At 37.4% G+C, this 22,326-nt stretch overlaps 1 protein-coding gene across 1 annotated transcript in view; it reads left to right on the top strand.

Annotated features, from left to right (window-relative positions):
• Positions 1 to 5,796, top strand: part of GLRA3 (glycine receptor alpha 3) — a 92,542-nt gene extending 86,746 nt beyond the window's left edge. The window contains exon 9 of the mRNA XM_039348840.1: positions 2,724 to 5,796. Coding sequence (XP_039204774.1) covers positions 2,724 to 3,005 — 282 coding nt within the window. The 3' untranslated portion in view covers positions 3,006 to 5,796. The remainder of the gene's footprint in view (positions 1 to 2,723) is intronic.
• The last annotated feature ends 16,530 nt before the right edge of the window (positions 5,797 to 22,326 follow it).

Raw genomic sequence — 22,326 nt, 5'->3', positions numbered from 1 at the left:
AAGATGTTGGTTCCTCTTTTTTGACTGAGTTCTTATGTTCTTCAATGCATGCACTTATTCTTCTGTTGGTTTGTCCGATGTATGTGTTGGGACAAGCAGTGAATGGAATTTCATATACTCCTTGATTTTCTAAGTCAATTTTATCTTTGGGGTTTCTAAGGATGGTGGATATTTTTCTGTTTGTGCAGAATGCTGTTTTGATGTTGTGTTTATGGAGGATCTTACCATTGCCAAAAGTGAACATTTTAATAACAGAATAATCAGAGAAGCCATCGAGATAGAAAAACGCCCACACAGCATGAACAAGCGAGATAATACCTCCCGCCTACCAGCCATTTGGAAACCCGCCCTTATTGACAAACAACTCCCTAACACAAAAAATGATACCAGACCCACACTCACAAAAACCACACAGGATGTCACCACCACACATCCACGCAAAAAACAAACCCAAAGCCACACCGATGACGAGGCACGACCACAAACCAGAAGCCAGACCACAGCTGCATCATTAGCCACTTTAAACCCCTCCAATCCATACATGAAGCAAACTGACACCCGTCCATGAAGATGAGGCACGACCACAAACGCGAAGCCAAAAAATAGCAAGGCAGCCCAAAATCTTAAACCCCCTTGCAACTCAGACTAACCTGAGCACAACCAAACAGAACACTCCCCCAGCCAATCAGAGCACAGCCAACCCCCCAGCCAATCAGAGCACAGCCAACCCCCCAGCCAATCAGAGCACAGCCATGCCCCTAACCAATCAGAACACACCTCTACCCAATCAGAACACAGCCAAGCTCCCACCCAATCAATTCATACCCCCACTGGCAGTTAAAAGGAAGAAACAGCTATAACCACACATTGCTCCTCGAAGCACGAAGCTGAAAGCACCAGCCTGAAGATGACGAATGGGACTTCGTCGAAACGTCGCCAAGACACTTCCAATTTTACGCAGGAGAAAATCTGAACAACCAAAGACCTACATACAAACACCCGCGAAAACCTCAGAAAACATATATATAAGACCAGGTCTTATTTTCAGGGAAACATGGTAACTAACTAATTCTGGGAGTTGAGGTTCACAAATGTTAAATTTGCCAAGGTTGGTCACCTCTGTTCTAAGCATTATGGATCTTCTTCAACACCATATTAACAAATTTGAGACACTGAAAGAAGATACTCATGTCATATGAGTACACCCACCCATTTTTATATGTGACAAACTTTATACTAATTTACAGTACATATAGGTTGACTTTACCTTCCAGAAATTATATATTAACTTTCTGAAAAATAATTATTTTCCCCATCTGCCAATAGTAAACATTCTTTCTCACAAACAAAATGACTCAGATATATGTTTTTCTTGAGGAAAAAAAAAGGAACTATTCTGACTCAAATCTAAAATGCCTTCTTCTAAATCCAGTCAGATAGTTAACTCAAAAGAAATGATCTTATAATAAACAAAATATATTTTAATGAGAAAGATTACTTGCATTCACGCTGTGGTTGATACTCCGGAAAATACATCTTTGTCCATCTTTTAGATCATCCCTTTAGGTAAGAGGATATTGCTCTTCATACCATCCTTATAACGATTCAGGCTCATTGTGTGACCTTCCATGGCCCATGCTTCTTACAGACAAAGAGATTCCCATGTGGCTTGTGTCCAGGAAGTCTCCCAATGACCTTTGAGACTCCTCCCACTGACCCATCAACATACGTAGCATTTAACCCAATAACTGCCAGACACTTCAACACACTGATACCTGCTCTCTACATAAGGTCCATAGAGCTATATGGTCCATAGAGCTATATGGTCCAGAATACTCCCTTGGAAATATTGGAAATTTATATTTCCACTACTAAAATAGTAAAAACATAGCATCAAGGCATGCAATACTCATTGTTAACTAACTTGTGACTAAATAGGTAAAACTTGGTATTAAACATGCATAACTATAAGGTAAATATAAAACATGCACAATTATGCGAAAAGGCAAGTGTTACATCAAACAATGCATAAGACAATACATAATTTGAGGTTTAATCTTCTGGTTCAGTCTTCATCAGCAACGGGACCAAATCGGTGATCAGCCTGGTACAAGTGTCTTTGAGTCACGACTTGACTCACGTGGCTTTACGATCTGGACCTCAACTGGACAAACTAGTTCATCAAGTGGATGGGCCCGGTGCGCAAGTCCCATGGGCCAATAGTTCTGGTATGCAGTCTTGTCTCCCAGTGAGACAAGGTCTTCTTCCTGTGAAGGAAACTGGAACCAAATCTGGAACAGAAAAAACTGGAACCTAAGCTTCTCGGGAACAAGGGGAACTGGATTCACAGGATACTCAGGAACACCAAAAACAGATTGGTGATGGAATAACTGCACATGAAAAGGAGCAAAAGAGAAATAGGGAAAATGATAAAAGCAAGAAGATAAGTATGAACAAGAGATAACAGGACAGGGAATAAAAAAAAAGACAGAAGAACCCTATTTCAAAATTAAACAGTCAAACAGCAACAAATCTTCAAGCTAATATTTAAAGATATTTCCTACACTTTGCAGCAGCAATGTTTTTGTTTTCAATATCTTTTTTATTTTTTACAAGAGATATCATCTTTCCTCATATTATTTACAAGAGGGGAAAAAAGAAAACTTTCTTATAAACACAGCTTCAAGAATTCTAATTAATGTTTTTTTTCTTCTTTCTAATAGGATGATGATATAAGGGAAAATCGGTTCAATTTCACGGGCTATGGAATGGGACCACCATGTATACAAGCAAAGGATGGAGTGGTCCCAAAAGGGTCCAATAATCCAGTTCAGTCTGCATTCCTTACTCCTGAAGAAATGAGGAAAGTATTCATTGATCAGGCCAAGAAAATTGATACCATATCCAGAGCCTGTTTCCCTTTAGCCTTTCTTATATTCAACATTTTCTACTGGGTTATCTATAAAATTGTTAGGCATGAGGACATTCACCAAAAACAAAATTAAGGTTTTCACTTTTTAACAGTTCTCATTTTGGTTACAGTGGTAAAAATCAGTATTGAAATACTTTTTAAAAAACAAGAGCTCGATGGGGGGAAAAAAATCCAAGAAACAAAATACTTATGTGATTTGCTATGCAAAGTCACAATGATGTGGGGGGGGGGAAGACATCCAATAAAGATGCAGCATAGTCTACCACAGTATTTCTACTTGTCATTAATTTTAGTTTTGCAAAGTAAATGACAATGCTGCTAGGTAAAATGTTACTGCCAATCTTTCTATATATTGTTACATAATAATATAGTATTCTTTGAAGTCCTTGTTATAATTTTTAATTCAGCTATATTTTTTTAATCTATGAAAAGGAAGTCCCCAAAGTCCTGAGATAAGTGCCATATAATCAAGCCTACTTTAAATTTTATAAGTGAACACTGTTTTGAGTCTTGAGTTTAAAAAATCTTAACTACTTTAAGTAATAAAGCTTGTTTTCTAGATTTAAGGACACTGCCAATGGCCTTTGTATTAAACAGAGAATGCATTTTAGATAATACACTGAAAAAAGAAACTGCATGCAAACACAAATACACGCAATCCACAAATCACTTATTCTATGAAATTGTACCAATGTTTCCTTTAATGTGTCGATTCTATTCTGGAAAAAGATACACTGGTAATTGCCAGCCATATCACAAATATGACTGACAACTGATTTCAGATACAAGATTTTTGACATACAAAAAGGCAGGTTAGGTCATTGCATATTATTCAGCACAATGTTAGAAATTTTGATCTTCTTTTGAAGGTGGGTGGGAAGTGAGGGAAAGGGAAGACAGAAGCTCAATGTCATAAATTTTTAAAATGTATTGTTTATTTATTTAGAAATTTTATATAACCTACTCACCCACAGTGACTCTAAGCAGCTTACAAACAATAAAACACAGTATAGGGGAAAAAATTAAAAAATAACCCAACACCCATCCACCCCTGGCAACAACACTCAGTCAAATAAGCCATTTTATGGGCTCCATCCCACTCTGAGTTCCCCAGGCCCACTGGCGAAATCAAGTCTTCAGGGCCTTATGAAAAAGTGTTAAAGTGGGTCCAGTTTAATTTCTGAAGAGATGATATTCCAAAGGGAGGGAGCCACCAATTGAGAAGGCCCTTCTTCTAGGTCCCACCAGAAGTACCTCCATTGGGGACAGGACCCATAACATTCCTTGCCTCCCCACTCTAATGAGTTAGGTGGATATGACTGGCAAGAGCCGGTCCCTCAGATAACAGTCTGAAATATTAGATGGTAGTGTAGTATTTCCAATTCAGTACAAAATTTTTCAACAACCATTTTATTACTGAAATTTGTGGCATAGCTTTGACAAATAAACTGGCCATAGTGCAATGATTTGGCTTTATCTATTATTACATAGGAGACAGATTTACCCATCCATTCATGTAAGTGCTCATTATAAATTGGCCTGAGAATGTTAACCATGCTTAAAATTATTCAACTTATAGGTAACATATACTCAATTAATTATACTGTATACCCACTTACTGAAAAGTTAGTACCATTGGAATCAAACTTCTGAGGTAAATACATTTAAAATCAGCCTGATTCAGCATTCATTGACAAGTCTAATAATAAATACTTAAATAATTTTTGAACCACTTTTTCCAAGAAAACAGGCAGCATATTTCAGGATAATGAAAGGTTCTTAACAAATCTATATATTGGTTGGGAAGAAAGATAAATCTTCCATTCCAAATATAGTTTGAAGGTCACTATGTACATTCTGAATCCAATTTTTCATTGAGGTGGATGGATCCTGAATCAATGTTCATTGGAAATATTAAATCATTGGTTGGATCAAAAAATATTTCTTGGATTAAAAAATATCCTAATGGATTTCTGGAATATTTTACATCAAAGTTATTTTCTGTTTACAAAAAGTAAACTGGAAAATTGTACTCTACTATCTCTTGATGTAGAAATGAGGCTGCAGAGATATATAATTATTTATGGTTCAGCTTTAACTTCATTCTGTTTACATGAACAGAGGCCTTTTAGTCATCTTTTCCTGAAACTTTAGTCTTGATAAGCCAAAATAGACTTTGTGTAAAAACTGTAGAATTCATATCTGAACTTGGACTCAGAAACATTTCAAAAAGTTTTAAATGTTTCTGCCACTTCAATTTTTGATTTTTTAAAAAGCTTTAAATTGTAGAATTTTTATATTCACATTGATTATTTCACATGTAATTAGAAGTTCTCAGCACAGTGAGAGTCTACATTGCTTTCTGTATCTTCTGACTTTTTAATCAAAGAAGTTAGGCACAAAATGCTAAAAGGATCATTATATGAAGAATAGCAGTTGTAGTTATTTATTCCATTATCATGTTTGGCCTTTCTTAAATGTTTAGTTCCTAATAGACATATCAATCATATTCCTTGTTTATATTGTAGTCTTCACTTGTTCAGCAAGAAACTATTTCAACTCTTAGTTGTGATTAAAGGAATCAGTCACTGTATGCAAATACTTCAAGCAGTACTTTAAATCATATTATTTTTCCCTAATTTGGCTTCTTCATTTATTTAATTTTGTTTATTCATAAACAAAAGTGTGTTTTAAATATGGGATAAAGACATCAGCATCAGACTGGTATTATAAGTATTCAAGTAAGATCTTGAATCTTGAATAGAATAGAGCTGGAAGGAATCTTGGAGGTCTTTTGTCCATCCCCCTACTCAAGCAGGAGAACCTATACCATCTCAGATAAGTGACTGTCTAGTCTCTTCTTAAAAACCTCCAAGCACCCACGATTCTGGAGGCAAACTGTTCCACTGGTTAATTATTCTCACTGTTAAGAAATTTCTCAGTGATTCCAGGTTGCTTCTCCGATTAGTTTCTTGTCCTGCCCTCTGCTGCTCTGGAAAATAATTTGATCTCCTCTTTGTGGCAGCCTCTCAAATACTGGAATACTGCCATGATGTCACCCTATTTTTTATTTTCTTTAGACTAGTTGGTCTTCTGGGGTCTTGGCTATTCTTGCCAGTTTAGTGTCATCTGCAGATTTGATGAGTTATGCTTCTATTCCCTCATCTAACTCATTTATGAAGATATTGAAGAGTACTGGGTCTAAGACGGAACCTTGTGGTACCCCACTGCTTACTTCCCCCCATGTAGATGTAGTACCTTTAAGGGCCACTCAGTGACTTTGGTTTGTCAGCCAGTTACAAATCCATTTGGTGGTGATGCTGTCTATCCTACATTTTTCTAGTTTACCAAGAAGTAGGTAGTGATCTACTTTGTCGAATGCCTTGCTAAAGTCTAAGTATACTATATCTACAGCATTTTGCTGGTCTACTAATTTAGTCACTTTGTCAAAAAAAATGAAAAAAGATTGGTTTGGCATGATTTGTTTTAACAAACCCGTGCTGTCTACTAGTTATAAGTTGGTTTGCTTCTAGTTGTTTCCAGATCTGTTTTTTGATTATTTTTTCCAGGATCTTTACAGGTATTGATGTTAGATTGATTGATCTATAGTTTCCTGTGTCTGTTTTTTTTTTCTCCTTTCTTGAAGATGGAAACCACACCAACCTTTTTCCAATCCTCAGGTACTTCCCTGGTGCTGTAGGATTTATGAAAGATATGGTGCAATGATTCTGAGATAACATCTGCCAGCTCCTTCAGAACTCTAGGATGTAATCTGTCAGGTCCAGGTGATTTATATTCTTCAAGGTCAGATAGGAGTTCTCTTACCATTTTCTTGCTTATTTTAATTTTTGTTTCTAGTCTTTTGTAGTAGTTTTTCGGTATGTTGGGCTATAATTTCTTTTTGTGTGAAGACTGATGCAAAGAATGAATAGCTCTGCTTTCTCCCTGCTTCCTGTTAATAGTGGGGCGAGTTTTAACATAGACTGAAAAATAAATTGAATGCGATTCTACTTGCATATAAAAATATGAGTTGAAATCAATCTATTTGCATACAATATTGTCAATTGAAAGTGCTTTTTCAAAAAAAAATCACTGAAATAGAATAAAAAATTCCTAATTTGTAGATATTCTGCTTCCCACTGGAATTGGGTGGTCAGTAAATATATAATAGTATTAGGAAATTGAGAGGGAAAGATCACCTAATTAAGTCCTATGTAAATTGTGCTGCTATCTTTATAGCACATATTCCTAGGAAAGAATTAGCCACTTTGACTAATTTTCTCAGGACTACATTACAGTACAGTTCTCAGAACTATAGTCTGCACACATGATAAAGTTGTGCAAAAAAACCAGAAGATAATAATAATAATAACAATAATCAAATGTCTGCAAAAAGCTGATTATCTTTTTGGAAACAAGACTAACAATATTTCCTGTCACCAGGAACGTACCCTTTCAGGAAACTCCGACAGATTTGGCCAATGTTAATTGGTTCTAATGAGGATAAGGGCTCACAATGGCTCAGCAGTAAAGACACTGAGCTTGTCAGCTGGAAAGCTGACAACCCGTGTTCAAGACCTTAGTGCCACACAAGTGGGTGAGTTCCCATTACTTATCCCAGCCTTTGTTAGCAGTTCGAAAGCACACAAATATTAATAGATAAATAGGTACTGCTTTGGCAGGAAAGGTTACTGCATTCTGAATTTTCATACTGGCCACTTAATGATGGAAGCATCTCTCAGACAAACATAGGCTCCCTTGGCTGAGAATTGGAGATGAGCACCACCCCCTTGAGTCTGTCATGGCTGGACAGGGATAATTTAATAGGATAATTATGTCTTGATTTGCATCCTTTCAAATAATAGCTTGAAATGAAACTTCATATTAATTTAATGCAAAATGAAGATAACGTGCAAACAGATTTGTTACATGGAAGTTGCTTTTTCACTGAAAAAATCAGTGGAGTAGCCAAACTGTGTGTTGTATAAAGACCTGTACACTGTTATTACCTTGGATGGATTCTGAGAGATTTAAGGAAGCAATTTGGTCAAAGCTGTGAAATGATGGTAACGTTGATCTCTTGATATGCTTCAACATTATAGCATTTTCTTTTTTTGCCATCTCCATTATATATGCATAAGACTTGGGGCCCGGGTTTGCAATAATCAGAGGAGACAACTGACTTACATATCACAGTTTTGGGATATTTACTTGTGAATTACTTATAAAGTTGTGCCATATGCTTTTCATATGAAGATTAAACATTAAATCCAGTAGCTTGTGTGATAGTGAGCTTCATTAGCAGCTTCCTCAAAATGTGACAACCAAATCAACCAAACAAACAAACAAACTGGATATAATAGTGTATTCATTATGTCTGTAATGTTTAAACAAATCTTTCTGTGAATTTTGTCTAGACAAGAACAAATACTAATTATGTCTAGAAGTGTTTTATTTTAGTAAAATCTAATAAAAATGTTATGCATGATTAATATTTATTTCTTATATTATTTCTATATTCTGCACTACTGTGAACATGTTCTGCTGACAGAGGTGTTAAGATGTATGCAGCCATGATATTCACCTAATTGTAAATATTTTGTCCTAAAACAAGAATAAAAATCACATTTTTTCATGAATTACTTTGTCTCGCACCATTGTTTTAGGCACTGGCTACAAAATGTCAAAAGTATAATATCTAAAACTGAAAACTGTGTTCCCTGTGGATGGTAATACCTAATCCAACGTTGAAGCAAATTTAGCATGACATTTTGAGGAAAGCAAATGCTAAGAAAATAAAGAACATTTTAAGAGATGGATTTTTAAGTCTTGGATAATATTGGGTAATAAAAGGTTTGCAGGCAAACAACCAAACTCAGAGAACACCAACAACTTACAGTTAGGGAATCATATTATTATTAATGCACTATTCCAGATTTAAAATATGGTCTGGGTCATCTAAACAATGAAAGAGTCAAAGTATTTTATTTTATTGAGGGGGCGTTACATTTATTATCACCATGATACACCACCTACCATCACAGTACAAGAATTTCTACCATTTTTTTAAAATCAGGATTGCCCAGCAAAATATTTACCTAATTCTATTTCAAAAAACTGGGAGAATGTAACAGATTCTAGAAAATTAAAAGCCAAATGTTCGTATCTTAAAGTAGCATAAAACATGGGAATTGATGAACTGTTGATCAATCAGTGAGACACAACAACTGAATGTTATTAGAGTAGATCATGAAATGATTTATTTGCAAGGGGGTTAAAGCAGTAATTATTAAACCCACATTTATTTGTTAAGAAACTTTATGAGTCTTAAACTATTTCAGTTTTTGATTAGATAATTTCCTTCACAGAGTCAAATATTTGCTAAAGTGGCCCATAATATTCTGTGTAGCAAGCTTGTTACAAATGGATGATGTATGTCTCTATGCAGTGGTAGGATTCAAATATGTGAACAACCGGTTCTCTGTGTGGATGCCACTTCCAGAAGTCCATTCTGGGCCTGGGCAACAAAAAATTAGCTACCGGTTCTGCCAAAGTGGTGCGAACCAGCTGAATCCCACCACTGTCTCTATGGCTTGTATTATGATTCATCATCAAATCTGTTATTTCAATCCTTCCTTATAGTAGATCCAGGAGTCAGAGTGGGAATGGCATTTAGGCTGAAAAATAGCCAAGGTAAGCAATTTACTGAAATACTTGATATGAAGCTCTTTAGTGATTTTGATGGAAAGTGAAAATAATGCACAAAATTCTTAAGAAAGCAGTAAAATATTATAGTCTTCTGCACCCTATAGGCATATAGGGGTCATTATTGTACATTTACAATATTCATAATTTTTGTCCAGTGTCTTATTATTAAAACCAACAAAATTACAAAATAATAAGTAAAGATATTAAAGCACTGGTGAAAACAGAAGATTGAGAAGCAAGTGTATTTATGGGGTTACTATCACTCAATTTTTATTTTTCATGTTTTAGCCTATCCTTTGTAAAAAGATGGTTTAATATTTTGTATACAAGATATGATTTTTAAAAACTTTTAAACTTTGCCTACAAGATGTGATTTTTTTAAACTTTAGACTGAGCCGTGGAGACACAGTGGTTAAAATGCAGGACTGCAGGCTAACTCACTGCTCACTGCCAGGAGTTCAATCCTGAACGGCTCAAGGTTGATTCAGCCTTCCGTCCTCCTGAGGTCAGTCAGATGAGGACCCATATTATTGGGGGGAATATGCTGACTCTCTAAACCGCTTAGAGATGGCTGTAAAGCACAATGAAGTGGTATATAAGTCTAAGTGCTATTGCTATTCTTTACCTTTTTTGCAGATTGCTTCTTTAAATATCAATGTGCTGAAAAGATTAATAAATATTGGTAGAACTTTATATATCTTGGATTTATTCAAATTCACTAGTCATATAATTATACATGTATCTTACAAGTGTACTTTCTTATATGAATGAAACAAAACTCAGACCACTTATCTAATTATTTTTAACATTGTTAGTCCTAAATTGTTATATTCCATAAAAACTTCAAGAGAACATTCAGTATCAGACTTTTAAATATCTAATGGGATACTGATAGATTACTTTTTTGTAAGTAATTTTTCACATATTCACCTTGAAAGATATGAACATCCAATAATGACAATACTAATGTATTAAGTGCTTTGCTGACTATATCATCTATGAGTAAAATGACAAAGAATCAAAATGCCACAGATGCAAGAGCTGATTACAAATGCTTCATGTTTTACAAGTCAACATCTTTGTGAAATTGTTTTTCTTTTAGAAATGAGTGAATGCTTTAATTTATGTTGCTCCTGATCTATGCCATGAACACTTCCCCATCTCTTCAGGCATAGCTAAAAAGTTAATGACTTTGGTTTTGTATCATCTTTGTTAATACATTTAAAATGTATTCATTGTCTTCTATTTGTGTTTTATACTTTTCTTTTATATTTATCACTTAAGGTATTTTATAAATTGAAAGCTTGGATAGTTTATTTATTTATATTAATATAAACAGAGTCTGTTTGAACACTGTTGAGGTAGCACCATCCAGTGGGGTGGGTTTTTTTTCTGCAATCTTGTAACCATTGGTGCTGCTAATTGCTGGGTTGATAACAGAGGTTTGATTACCTCCGTCTTGGTGCTGTTGTACTGTGGCATTCTGGCTAGAGTCTCAGCTAGGAAATTCTTCTCTCCTGGTAAATAGTGGAGAGTTAAATTTATTTATTTATTTATGAGACTTATATACCGCTTTAAGTGCAAGCACTCTCTAAGCGGTGTACACCAGTAAGCAATGTGTATATATATATATATAGATATATATATATATATATATATATATATATATACATTGCCCCCAACAATCTGGGTCCTCATTTTACCTACCCCGGAAGGATGGAAGGCTGAGTCAACCTTGAGCTGGTGAGATTTGAACCGCTGACCTGCTGAACACAGTCAGCTAAAGTGGCCTGCAGTACACGATACTTGCTTAGGAGACAGCTTCCTAGGCATCTTTAGGGCTTCTAAGTTCTTATGATCAGTCCATACTTGGAAAGGGATCTTACTCCCTTCCAGACGGTGTCTCCAGGTGAGGAGGCCCAGGGTACTGCATAAGCTTCCTTCTCCCAAACAGCCCAGCGTTGTTCAGTTTTGATAGCTTTTTAGAGGTGTAGGGGCAAGGCTGCAATTTTCCCTGTTCGTTCTCTTGGAGTAACACAGCTGCTACTGCTACATCATTGGCGTCAGCCTGGATTACAAATGCCTTTTCTGGATCTGGGTGTTTCAGAACCAGCTCTGTAGAGAAAAGCCATTTTAGTTTTTTAAATGCCACTTGGCATTCCATAGTCCACTTCAGGGGCTGGCTGGGTTTTGGCTTGTCACCCCCTTTTGTTTTTAACAGGTTAGTGATAGGTAAAGCTATGTGGGTGAAAGAGGGAATGAACTATTAGTAGTAGTTCGCAAAACCCAGGAAGCTTGGTAGGTCCTTTCTGGTGTGGGAGGCTACCCACTCTAAAACTGTGTGTACTTTCTCTGGATCCATCTCTACTTCATTGTGCAAAATCCTGTAGCCCAGGTAGTCAATTTTCTCTTTGTGGAATTCACACTTTGACAGTTTCACATAGCTGCCTGGAGTTTATTTAGGACCGCTGTGACCAATTTCATGTGTTCCACTTTCATTTCAGTGTAAATTAAGATATCATCCAGGTACACCAAAACTCCCTTCTACAGGTGCTCATGGAGTACTTCACTGATCAGCTGCATGAATACCACGGGGAGGGGGCCTTGTAGACCAAATGGGAGTACTCTAAATTAGAAGCAGCTGAGGGGCAGTTGAAAGCGGTTTTCCGTTTGTCCCCTTCCCTAATCCTAACTCTACAATACACCTCCTGCAGGTCCAACTTGAAAAATATCTTTCTTTCCGATAGGTGGCCAGCTTATCCTTCATGAGGGGCAGGGGGTACACCTTTTCTATGCATACAGCATTCAAGCCCCTATAGTCCATGCAGAGATGAAGAGACCCATCTTTCTTCTCCTGAATAGCACAGGCGGCTGTATGAGCCCATGGGCCAGATTTTTGTCAATTAATTTGCACAATTCGCTTAATTCCCTGGGGCGGGGTCATCGAATACAGCTTTGGCTTTGGTAGGTTCACCCTGGGAATGATCTTGATAGCACAGTCTCAGGGTCAGAGAGGGGGCAGTTCATCTGAACCCCTTTCACTGAAGACCTCAGCTAGATCACAGTAATCCATAGGTATGGTTTGTATGGCTTTGCTGTTTAAAGTGGCCGCTATTTCCCTGCTTTATTCTTTTCTCAGTGAGTTGTGTTTGCTCAGGAAGGGACTTTTTTCTTTGGGGAAGTTCAAATGTCCCTCTCCAGTCTATCAGCAGATTCCACTTTTTCAGCCTCATCAACCCCAGGACAGGAGGCCACTCCATTTCAGGATGGATGTTAGAGTCTCTGAGTGGCTCCCCATAATTAGTCCTATGGGTTCTGTAGCTAATGTGGCTGGGATGCCACCTGCAATAGATCTGTCAAATTGGCAGAACGAAATGGGGTTTTTTAACCTCTTTAGCTGGACCCCTAATTTCCTGATCAGGGTTGGCCTGACCAGGCATCTGGTACACCATGACTCTATAAAGGTGGTCAGGGCCACTTTTCCTTCTCTACCCAGGCATGGTCATTGGCACGATCGACCCACTTACCAACGAGCCATTGTCATAGTTGCGTTCTGGCATCCTTGGTTCATCTTCTGGTGAGGTCGGAGTTCCTGCCCCTAGTTTAGGGTTGGACAGAACTCCATGACCTGCACTCCTCAGAGCTATGTCTTTCTGGTGTTGGTTGGGCTTAGTTGGCTTTCCACCAGACTGCTGCTGCTTCTCTCTTTTGGCCGGAGTTTTGTTGTGGCACTCTACAGCATGATGATCTTCTTTGCTGCATTTGAAGCAGGCTGTTGAGTGTGTGTGTGTGGGGGGGGTGTAACCAAGGTCTTAGTTGCTATTCTCTTCTTCTCCAGTGGAGACTGTTTCCACATCTTCCCAGAGTAGTATGGATTGCAGTGCTGATCAATTTCCACCTCTTCAGCCAGGAGGCACCAGTCATGGACTGGGGCACCCCTCACCATGCATGCACTGTAGAGGTCATCATTCAGCGCATCCTGGAAGCAGCTGATTAATATGTCTTCAGGCCAGTTGAGGCAGCATGTCAGATCCCGAAATTCTTCCATGTACTCAGCTACCAGTCTACACCCCTGCCCCATAGACTTTATATGATCTCATGCCTTTTGATCAGCCAGGCAGTCTTCAAATCTCCATCTCAGGGCTGTCATGAAACAGTTAAAGTTTCACAGCTCCAGTGCATTGCAGTTGTATAGGGTAACCATTCACTGAGCTGCAGTTCCCTCCAGGGTTAAGGTGACAACCCTGACTCTGGCTTCCTCACTGGGAAGGGTTCTCCCATACACTTGCAGGTAGGTGACTCAGGAAGAAACCTAGTTGCTGGGGGTCTCCATCAAATTTCACCCCTGGGGAACCAGCTTTGATTCCTCCAGGGGAAGCTCTCTCTCTGATGGATGGTGGAGCTTTCTCTCCGCTGGGGGCTGTCATGCTGTCAGGGTGACCATAGCCATTTCTGTAGAGTCAGACACCCCCACCATGACTTTGGTTGTCCCCAACTCACCCCCTCTGCACTCAATCACTTCCAGGTGCTCCCTCCGTTTACTCCTGCATCGACTGGATTTCATCTTTAGGTCCTGAAAAGCTTCCACCATGTATTGCACAGCTTGCTTCAAGATCTGGTTGGTTGATTCCTGCTCTCCTTCAGAGCCATCCTCCTCATTGGAGAGCAGTTCCATCTCCCACTTCCAGCCTTTTTTCCAGCTGCCTTGAGTGAATGTTACTCACTGGGCTTTTCCTTCCCACTCTTCTCTCTTCCCTACCCCAACCAACCATCTCAGTTTCATGGACCTTTCTGCTATGGCTATTTCCTCCATCCATCTGGAGGAGCTTTCTTCTGGGTGGGTCTTTGCAGTGGACTCTCCCCAGCATTCAGTCTCATCTTGGAGGGACATGGCATGCACAGTCCCCATGGTAGGGTGGTTGCCTCTCCAGGTTGACCTTTTTTTTTGCAGAACTTGCTTAATGTAAGTTTTGCCTCAACTAGTTCTCCCAAGAAAGTAGAACTCTTGAAACTGGCATTGTCTCAAAAGGAACTTTTATTGAGAGATAGTGATAGCAAGAAAGCAAAGCAAGATCTGAAGTTTTCCCTTGGGAAACATCACATTAAGCCATCCCTTTCCCAAGCCCCACCTCAATGGCCAAATGTCCAGTTTGAATCCATCCAATCCCCAGGTGCAAATTTGTTATGGGAACCAAAATGATCACACAGTTTCCAGGCACTGTCCCCAGGGTTTTGTTTCTCTCTCAATGTCCTCCCATCGAAGTGGGGATAAGGCAAATGACTCATAGCACATTCCTTCTTTAATTCACACCCAGAGGCATCAACAACCCATATCCCCCTCCCCCTCCAAACAGAATAGCAGGCCCAACAGTAAAAGGCCATCCTCCCCCCTCCCAACAGAATGACCGACCTGAATGCAGAGCAAAGGAGCAGATTAAAAAATACAAATGCTGAGGAACTGACACCCTGTTTTTTGTCCAGCTGGGTAAAATATTTCCTGAAACTCTCTTAATAATAGATCACAGATATCTTAGATGCATTTTTGGAATGTAATGAATGATTATTAAAACAATAGATTGTTTCTGATGAAAAAAAAATGATCTACAATTAGAAGACACAACCAAGTTGGAAGGGACCTTGGAAGTCTTCTAGACCAACTCCCTATTCAAGCAGGAGATCCTATACTATTTTAGACAATGGCTGTCAGTCTCTTCTTAAAAGTCTCCAGTGATGGAGCACACACAATTTCTGAAGGCAAGTGTTCCATTGGTTAATTGTTCTCATTGTTAGGAAATTTCTCCTTAGTTGTAGGTTGCTTCTCTCCTTGATTAGTTTCCATCGTTTTTTGTCTTGTCTTCTGGTCCTTTGGAAAATAGGTTTACCTCTTCTTTGTGGCAACCCCTCAAATATTGGAATACTGCTATCATGACACCCCAGTCCTTCTTTTCACTAGACTAGACATACCTAATTCCAGCAACCATTCTTCATATGTTTTAGCCTCCAGGTCCCTAATCATCTTTGTTGCTCTTCTCTGCACTCTTTCCAGAGTCTCAACATCTTTTGGAGATGTCTCAACATTTTGGAGACCAAAACTGAATGCAGTATACCAAGTGTGGCATTACGTAAGCTTATAAAGTGGTACTAGTATTTCACATGATCTTGATTCTATCCTGTTATTGTAGCCTAGGATTGTATTGGCTTTTTTGGTTGTTGTCACATACTGTTGGCTCATCTTTAAGTGATTGTCCACTAAGACTGCAAGATCCCTCTCACAGTTACTGCTGTTGAACCAAATTTCACCTAATCTATACCTGTACATTTGTTTTTTGTTGCCTTTAAGGATTACATGTTGAGTGTGGTTTGTCAGCTAATTACAAATCTATCTGGTGGTGGTGCTATCAATCCCAAATTTTTCTACCTTACTAAGAAATAGGTTGTGGTCTACTTTGTCAAATGCCTTACTGAAAACCAAGTATGCTATGTCCTGAGCATTTCACTGGTCCACTAATTTAATCATTTTATCAAAGAATGAAATAAGGCTTGTTTGGCATGATCTGTTTTTGACAAATATGTTTTGGCTTCTGGTTATAACTTTGCTTGCTTTTTTGCTTGATTATCTTCTCCATTATCTTTCCAGGTATTGATGTCAGGCTAATTGGTATGTAGTTTCCTGGATCTGTTTTTTTTTTTTTTTTTCTTACTTTTTTGAAGATAGGAACCACATCAACTCTTTTCCAGTCCTCTGGTAATTTTCCAGTGCTCCAAGAATTTTGAAAGATATGGTTCAATGATTCCAAGATCACATCTGGCAGCTTCTTCAGAACTCTGGAATGTAATCTGTCTGGTCCTGGTGATTTGAATTCGTCTAGAGTGGAGAGGCATTTTCTTACCATTTTCTTGTTTATTTTAATTTGTATTCCTAGCCTGTCTTTTGCAGTTCTGTTTTTAGTAGTTTGGGCTATATTTTCTTTTTGTGTGAAGATAGATGCAAAGAATGAATTTGCTTTCTCTCTACTGCACTGCTTTCTCTCTACTGCCCATTATTTCCTTGCTATCTTCTCCCACTCATGACCAGATTATTTCCTTGACTTTTTTCTTGTTTTTTTATATTTTTAAAGAAACTTTATTTATTATTTTTGACATTTGTTGAAAGTCTTGCTTCATTTTGAACCTTGGTTTATATACTATCTTTACAGGTTCAGGCTGTTTGTTGGTATTTCCTCTTTCCATTTTTTGTACTTATCCTTTTTTCTTTCAGTGTATCAGAAAGTTCTTTGTGTAACTATGCTGGTTTCTTCTTGGATTTCTTGTTTTTCTCTTTCAGTGGTATTGAGCTGGACTGGGCTTTTATAATCATACTTTTCAGAATCTCCCAAGCTTCTTGAGTTGTTTTCTTCTTTGAGATTTTCATCCATGGAATCCTTCCCAAATTTTCTCTAAGTTTGTTAAAATAAACTCTTTTAAAGTTTAAGACACTTAAGAAGACAGAACTCTTGGAATATCTCGTCCAACAGGGATCTTTATTAAGAGAAGCTGATTGTAGGCATGTTAGACAAGATTTTCATCCATGGAATCCTTCCCAAGTTTTCTCTAAGTTTGTTAAAATAAACTCTTTTAAAGTCTAAGACATCTTAAGAAGACAGAACTCTTGGAATATCTCGTCCAACAGGGATCTTTATTAAGAGAAGCTGATTGTAGGCATGTTAGACAAGATCTGCGGAATCCTCTCCCACCCTTCAATGTTTTAAAATGTTCCCAAGCAGCCCTCACCCCGCAGTTCTTCTGGGCAATTCAATCCGTTGTCCACTCCGTCGGCACGAACACTCATCCTCTTTTTCCCAGATCCCAGGTGTTGGATTTTTCCCCACCCCTTTTTCATCACTGCCGGCAAAGAAGAGAACTTCAGAGGGACTAAGATGAAAGGCAGATGGCCGCATTGTTATGTTTAGTCCTCTCGGAGAGAATCCACAAATGGTCACTTTGTTGTTAATGAAGGAAGTGAGAGTCATAACCCCCCCCCCAGCTTGTCTTCCTCCCCTTTCGTAGTATGGCAGAATCCAGCATAGAGTAAGAATTGGGTTTTATCAGAGTAGGTAGATAGAAATGAAATATAATTGGATTCTGACACACTGATTTGATTATGTTCTATTGCTTGTGTCTGATTATATTGAATTCCAGTATGACATGGTCACTGTCTTGCAAAGTCCCTGCAAATCACCCCCCTCTATCACTTCTCTGTTAGTGTGAATTAAGTACAGTATAGTTGTTCCTTTAGTTCCCTCCTCTACCTTTTGAATGACAAAGTTGTCAGGTAGGTTGACCAGAAATCTGTTCGATTTTCTACTTGATGCAGAGTTTGTTTCCCAGTTGATGTCAGGATAGTTAAAGTCCCCCATTACTACTGTGGTGTGTTTCCTACATACATTTGTTAACATTAGCAAAAAGTTCATTTTTTTTTTTTGGCTTGATTGGATGGCAAGCTATGGTTTCAGCTATATTTTGTTTCATTAAACTTATTTAAATTGTTAATTATATTTATTAGACTAAGTGTCATTAGATATTAATAGGAGACCTGTTGTTAGTTCTCCAGACATATCTTAAAAGAGGAAAACATAGATGCAATCATATTGGGCCATTGGTTTCTTTCTAATAGTTCCAGGGATAATTTATATTGCAGCTGGCTCATTGATCACTTTCTATATTAGGATTTAAATGTGATCTTAATTTGGATGTGCACAGTCCTGCCTTATGTTTTTTCATGAAAATAATTGTTTCTGAGATATCAAGGCCTATATCTTTTTCACAATAAGTGTTTCTTTGACAGCTATTGTAAACAATGAAATAAAAAGACAACACTGGGATAATTCCAACAATGCTTTCCCTGCTAATCTTCTGAAAACACTTTGAATATTCCATTTATATCTGTAGACTTTAGAAGGAATCAACTACAATTTTCAGGAGATGGCAGCATTTAGCTGGTCTTAACTTATCTCAAAAAAACTAAATGAGTAAACAGATATTATGCGACATTGTAGGAAAAGCTGCCTGGTTACAAAACATTCATAAGAAGACAATGATAAACTATGTCCATATTTCTGCAAAGAAAACTGTGTGAACATGCTCATGCTGTCGTTTATAATGGAGACCGAACTAGCCGTGAACTGATTTTTTTTATGTACATGTTTGCTTTAAGCACACAAAAAGATTTCAGTAGTTTCATATTTTATGCTGTCATACATATATTGCTCTGCCATTTCGTTCAGGGCTATTATCTGTAGTTAGTTCGTATGTAAACATTATATGATTCAGATTTATTTGATTCTTCCTTGCCCTCCCCAAGTTATCCCTTTCCAAAAATATCAGTTTGACATGTTAATAGCCAGTGTAGAACTAAATTCACCACAAGATGTCTCCCTTCCATTATCTTTAGAGGATCATTCTATTCAACAGTTTTTAAAGAATCTTATACTCATGATGAAAATGTCTGGCTGAAAAGATGAATCTGCATGCCAAAGCAAACTGTGTTCTTAATTTGAGCTTCCTGTTTCTTTAGAAAAGGCTTCACCTCATCCACCAAAAAGAAAAACCGCTTTAGCGAGTCATTGCCTTCTTGCAAGCATATCTTTTCTAGCATTCTAGGCTTAGTAAATTTATCTGGCGCACTTGCCTAATGATGCAATCAGAAAGGTTCAATAGGAATGCCTCTTTAATTATGCAATATTATCTTAGATTGAGCTCAAGTGACTCACTAAAAATGGTGTGGTACCAAATGCAAACACACTGACTTAATAAAAAGTTCTTAGAAATCAGAAAATAAACAAAGAAAACATTTCAGTGAACAGCTTAATCTGGCATGTCAGCTCAAAACTATGTCCGCTTGATTTTAATTGCTCCAACTCCCAAATTTTGTGTTTATAGAAATGCAGCCTTAGAGTATAAGCGCATAACTAGCTTTTGCTTATGTTATTAAATGTTAGGCCTTGCCATAGCCAAACTCAGAAAAGATTCATTAAAATTAATGGAACTTGCTGATCATGTCTAACTAAAGTACATTTGATTTCAATTAGTGTTCTCTAAATATGACTAAGAAACACATGGTTTATTATCTCCTTCAAGCTAAATTGTGTCATTGGGGAAATATATAAGGAGATGCACTTTGATTTTATGATTCTAAACATCTGTATCTACTTGAGCTTAACCATAGTACAAAAATTCCTTGACATTAGCAATTTCTTCCTCTGTGACACTGTCTTCATCTCATCTCCTATCCATGACTGAGATAGACTTCAGCTGTCCTTATTTATAATGGTATTGAAATAGTATCTTCTCTCTTGTTCTGATACTCAAGATGCCTCAAGATATGTAAAATTTGTTAGGCTATGTCTTTTTAAAGATGTCAGATGACTGGCAACTGAAGTAAGATAGGGATTTGAAATGTCATATTGGTATAGTATTCTGCCAACTCAAAGAGGGTGGATAACACTATAAATCAGTGGTAAGGAAAGGACCAGAAAGTAGACATTTTAAACAGAACTTGTGTGGTATAGAGGTTAAGGAGAGATCAAGGATGAGAAACCCAGTTCCTAATCCATTCTTAGCCATGAAAACTCAGATTGATTTTGAGCCAGTTGCTGTCTCTTAGCCCAGCCTATCTCATAGTATTATTTTTACTGCACTAATATAAGTACTACATGCATATTAATTTACAATAAAATTGTTTAAAAGCTTTTCTAAACAGTATTACAAAAGACAAAGACTGAATCCTAGAAAAGCAAATTATAAGGAATTTCAAAACAGCCCATATATAAAAGTAATATTATTTCGAAGTGTCTTGTTACATCCATATGTGAACGCCACTATAAAAATGTTCTCATTTTTTATTAATTTATATAACTTAGTTTCTCTTACAAGGCAACAGTTAAGAAGAGTATAACTGCATGGTGATGCAGTGGTTAGAATGCAGTATTGCAGGCTAATTCTGTTGACTGCAGACTGCCAGTAGTTCAGCAGTTCGATCCTGACTGGCTCAAGGTTGATTCAACTTTCTATCCTTCTGAGGTCAGTAAAATGAGGACCCAGATTGTTGGAGCAATATGCTGACTCTGTAAACCATTTTGAGAGGGCTATAAAGCAGTATGAAGTGGTATATAAGTCTAAGTGCTATTGCTATTTTTTTCAGACAGCTGATTTTGTAAAATTGTGAGTCTATATAATCAGTATTAAACCACTGCAAATTAGATTTTTGTGTTTTTCTAAGAAATAAATGGAAGGTTGGCCTACCAGAGTTGGACTACAGAAAAAGAAGATATGAAAGCTCTAACTCTGAAGGTCATCTGGACTTTTACCTGTCTTTCTGCTTCCTCTCCTTGTTTTCCTTGCCATCCACAATTAAAAGAAAAGGAGCAGGGAGAGAAGTGGAGATCATGGCTCCTTTACTGCCATTTCTCCAATTCCATAAGATCAAAAGAAACAGCCCCATTCTGTCCCCATGAAAAGAAAAATAATGGGTACTTAAGGAGGGCAACTGGAGTCTTCTTTCAGCCTACATCTATTGCCTGTATGACAGGGAAACAAGGAAAAATAGGTCCTTTTCTGCAGCTCTCCAATCTTCAAAGTGATCATAGCATTAAAGATATCCTTTCCCATTCTCCTCCCTGCAGGCTATTAGTGAGGACAAAACCCTTTCCCTACTTTTAGCCAGAGAACAGAACAGCACCTTTTTAAGCCAGCCTAGCTTTTTGCCAGCAAGCACACTGGAAAACCACATTTTTAGTGCTCACATACACTGTCATAAAGAAATGAATTTGTCAAGAACAAGATATATTTTTCCAAAAAAGAAGCTTTCCAGAGTAGAAATATTATGCCCCACCTATGTTAAGGACAAATTAATAATTATTTACAGAGAGATGATTTTAAACTGTCCACTATCAACTTCTATTAATGGAAATTAAGGTCTAATCTCAGCAGTATGTACTTACATGCCCAAAGAATAAAACTGCAGCAAAGGAACATTGCTGTGGAGTTATATACAGTGGAGTTATATACAGAAATGTATACATTGTGATTTGTAAGTGAAAAGGAGACTATAATTAACAGAAAAATCATTACTCATAATGACTTCAATAAAAACACATTGCCTTGCTTAACAGGATGTCGGTTGGGATTCACCTAACATTCAAGGACAAATATTGTTCTATTTACATAATAGCTACATTTAAATATGCTTTCCATGTTAAATTAAGGAATGTTGAAGTGACATCTGCAAATCAGTTTACCAAGATTTTCTAAGGCTGCTTTACACATGAAAAATTTCTAAAGATGTCTAGCTGCTAAGCCATAAGAAGTGGGTTTATGCATTATACCAATATGAGGCTGATCACTGGAGGAGGCATAGTTACATCTGAAAAAGTGATGAATAAAACTGATTTCATTTTATTTAAAATGAAATATAATGAATGTAATTATACTCTAATTGTCTAATATACTTCTTCATTCTGCACATTAAAAGCCAGCTAGGTGGCAGTTCCCAGTAAATCTTGTCTGAATTTGGAAATCTAAACAAGATTTCATGAGGTTCACACTTTAAACAGGGCACTATTTGGGATTGTAGGTTAGATTAAGAACTCAAAAAAGCATCTCGGAAAACAACAACGATTACAGTGCAGGTCTGAGTTTCTGTGCCTTTG

Source organism: Crotalus tigris, unplaced genomic scaffold (genome assembly GCF_016545835.1).
Source record: "Crotalus tigris isolate CLP2741 ecotype Arizona unplaced genomic scaffold, ASM1654583v1 scf7180000018183.1131761, whole genome shotgun sequence".
Taxonomy (NCBI): domain Eukaryota; kingdom Metazoa; phylum Chordata; class Lepidosauria; order Squamata; family Viperidae; genus Crotalus; species Crotalus tigris.
This window is presented reverse-complemented; position numbering and strand designations above follow the sequence as displayed.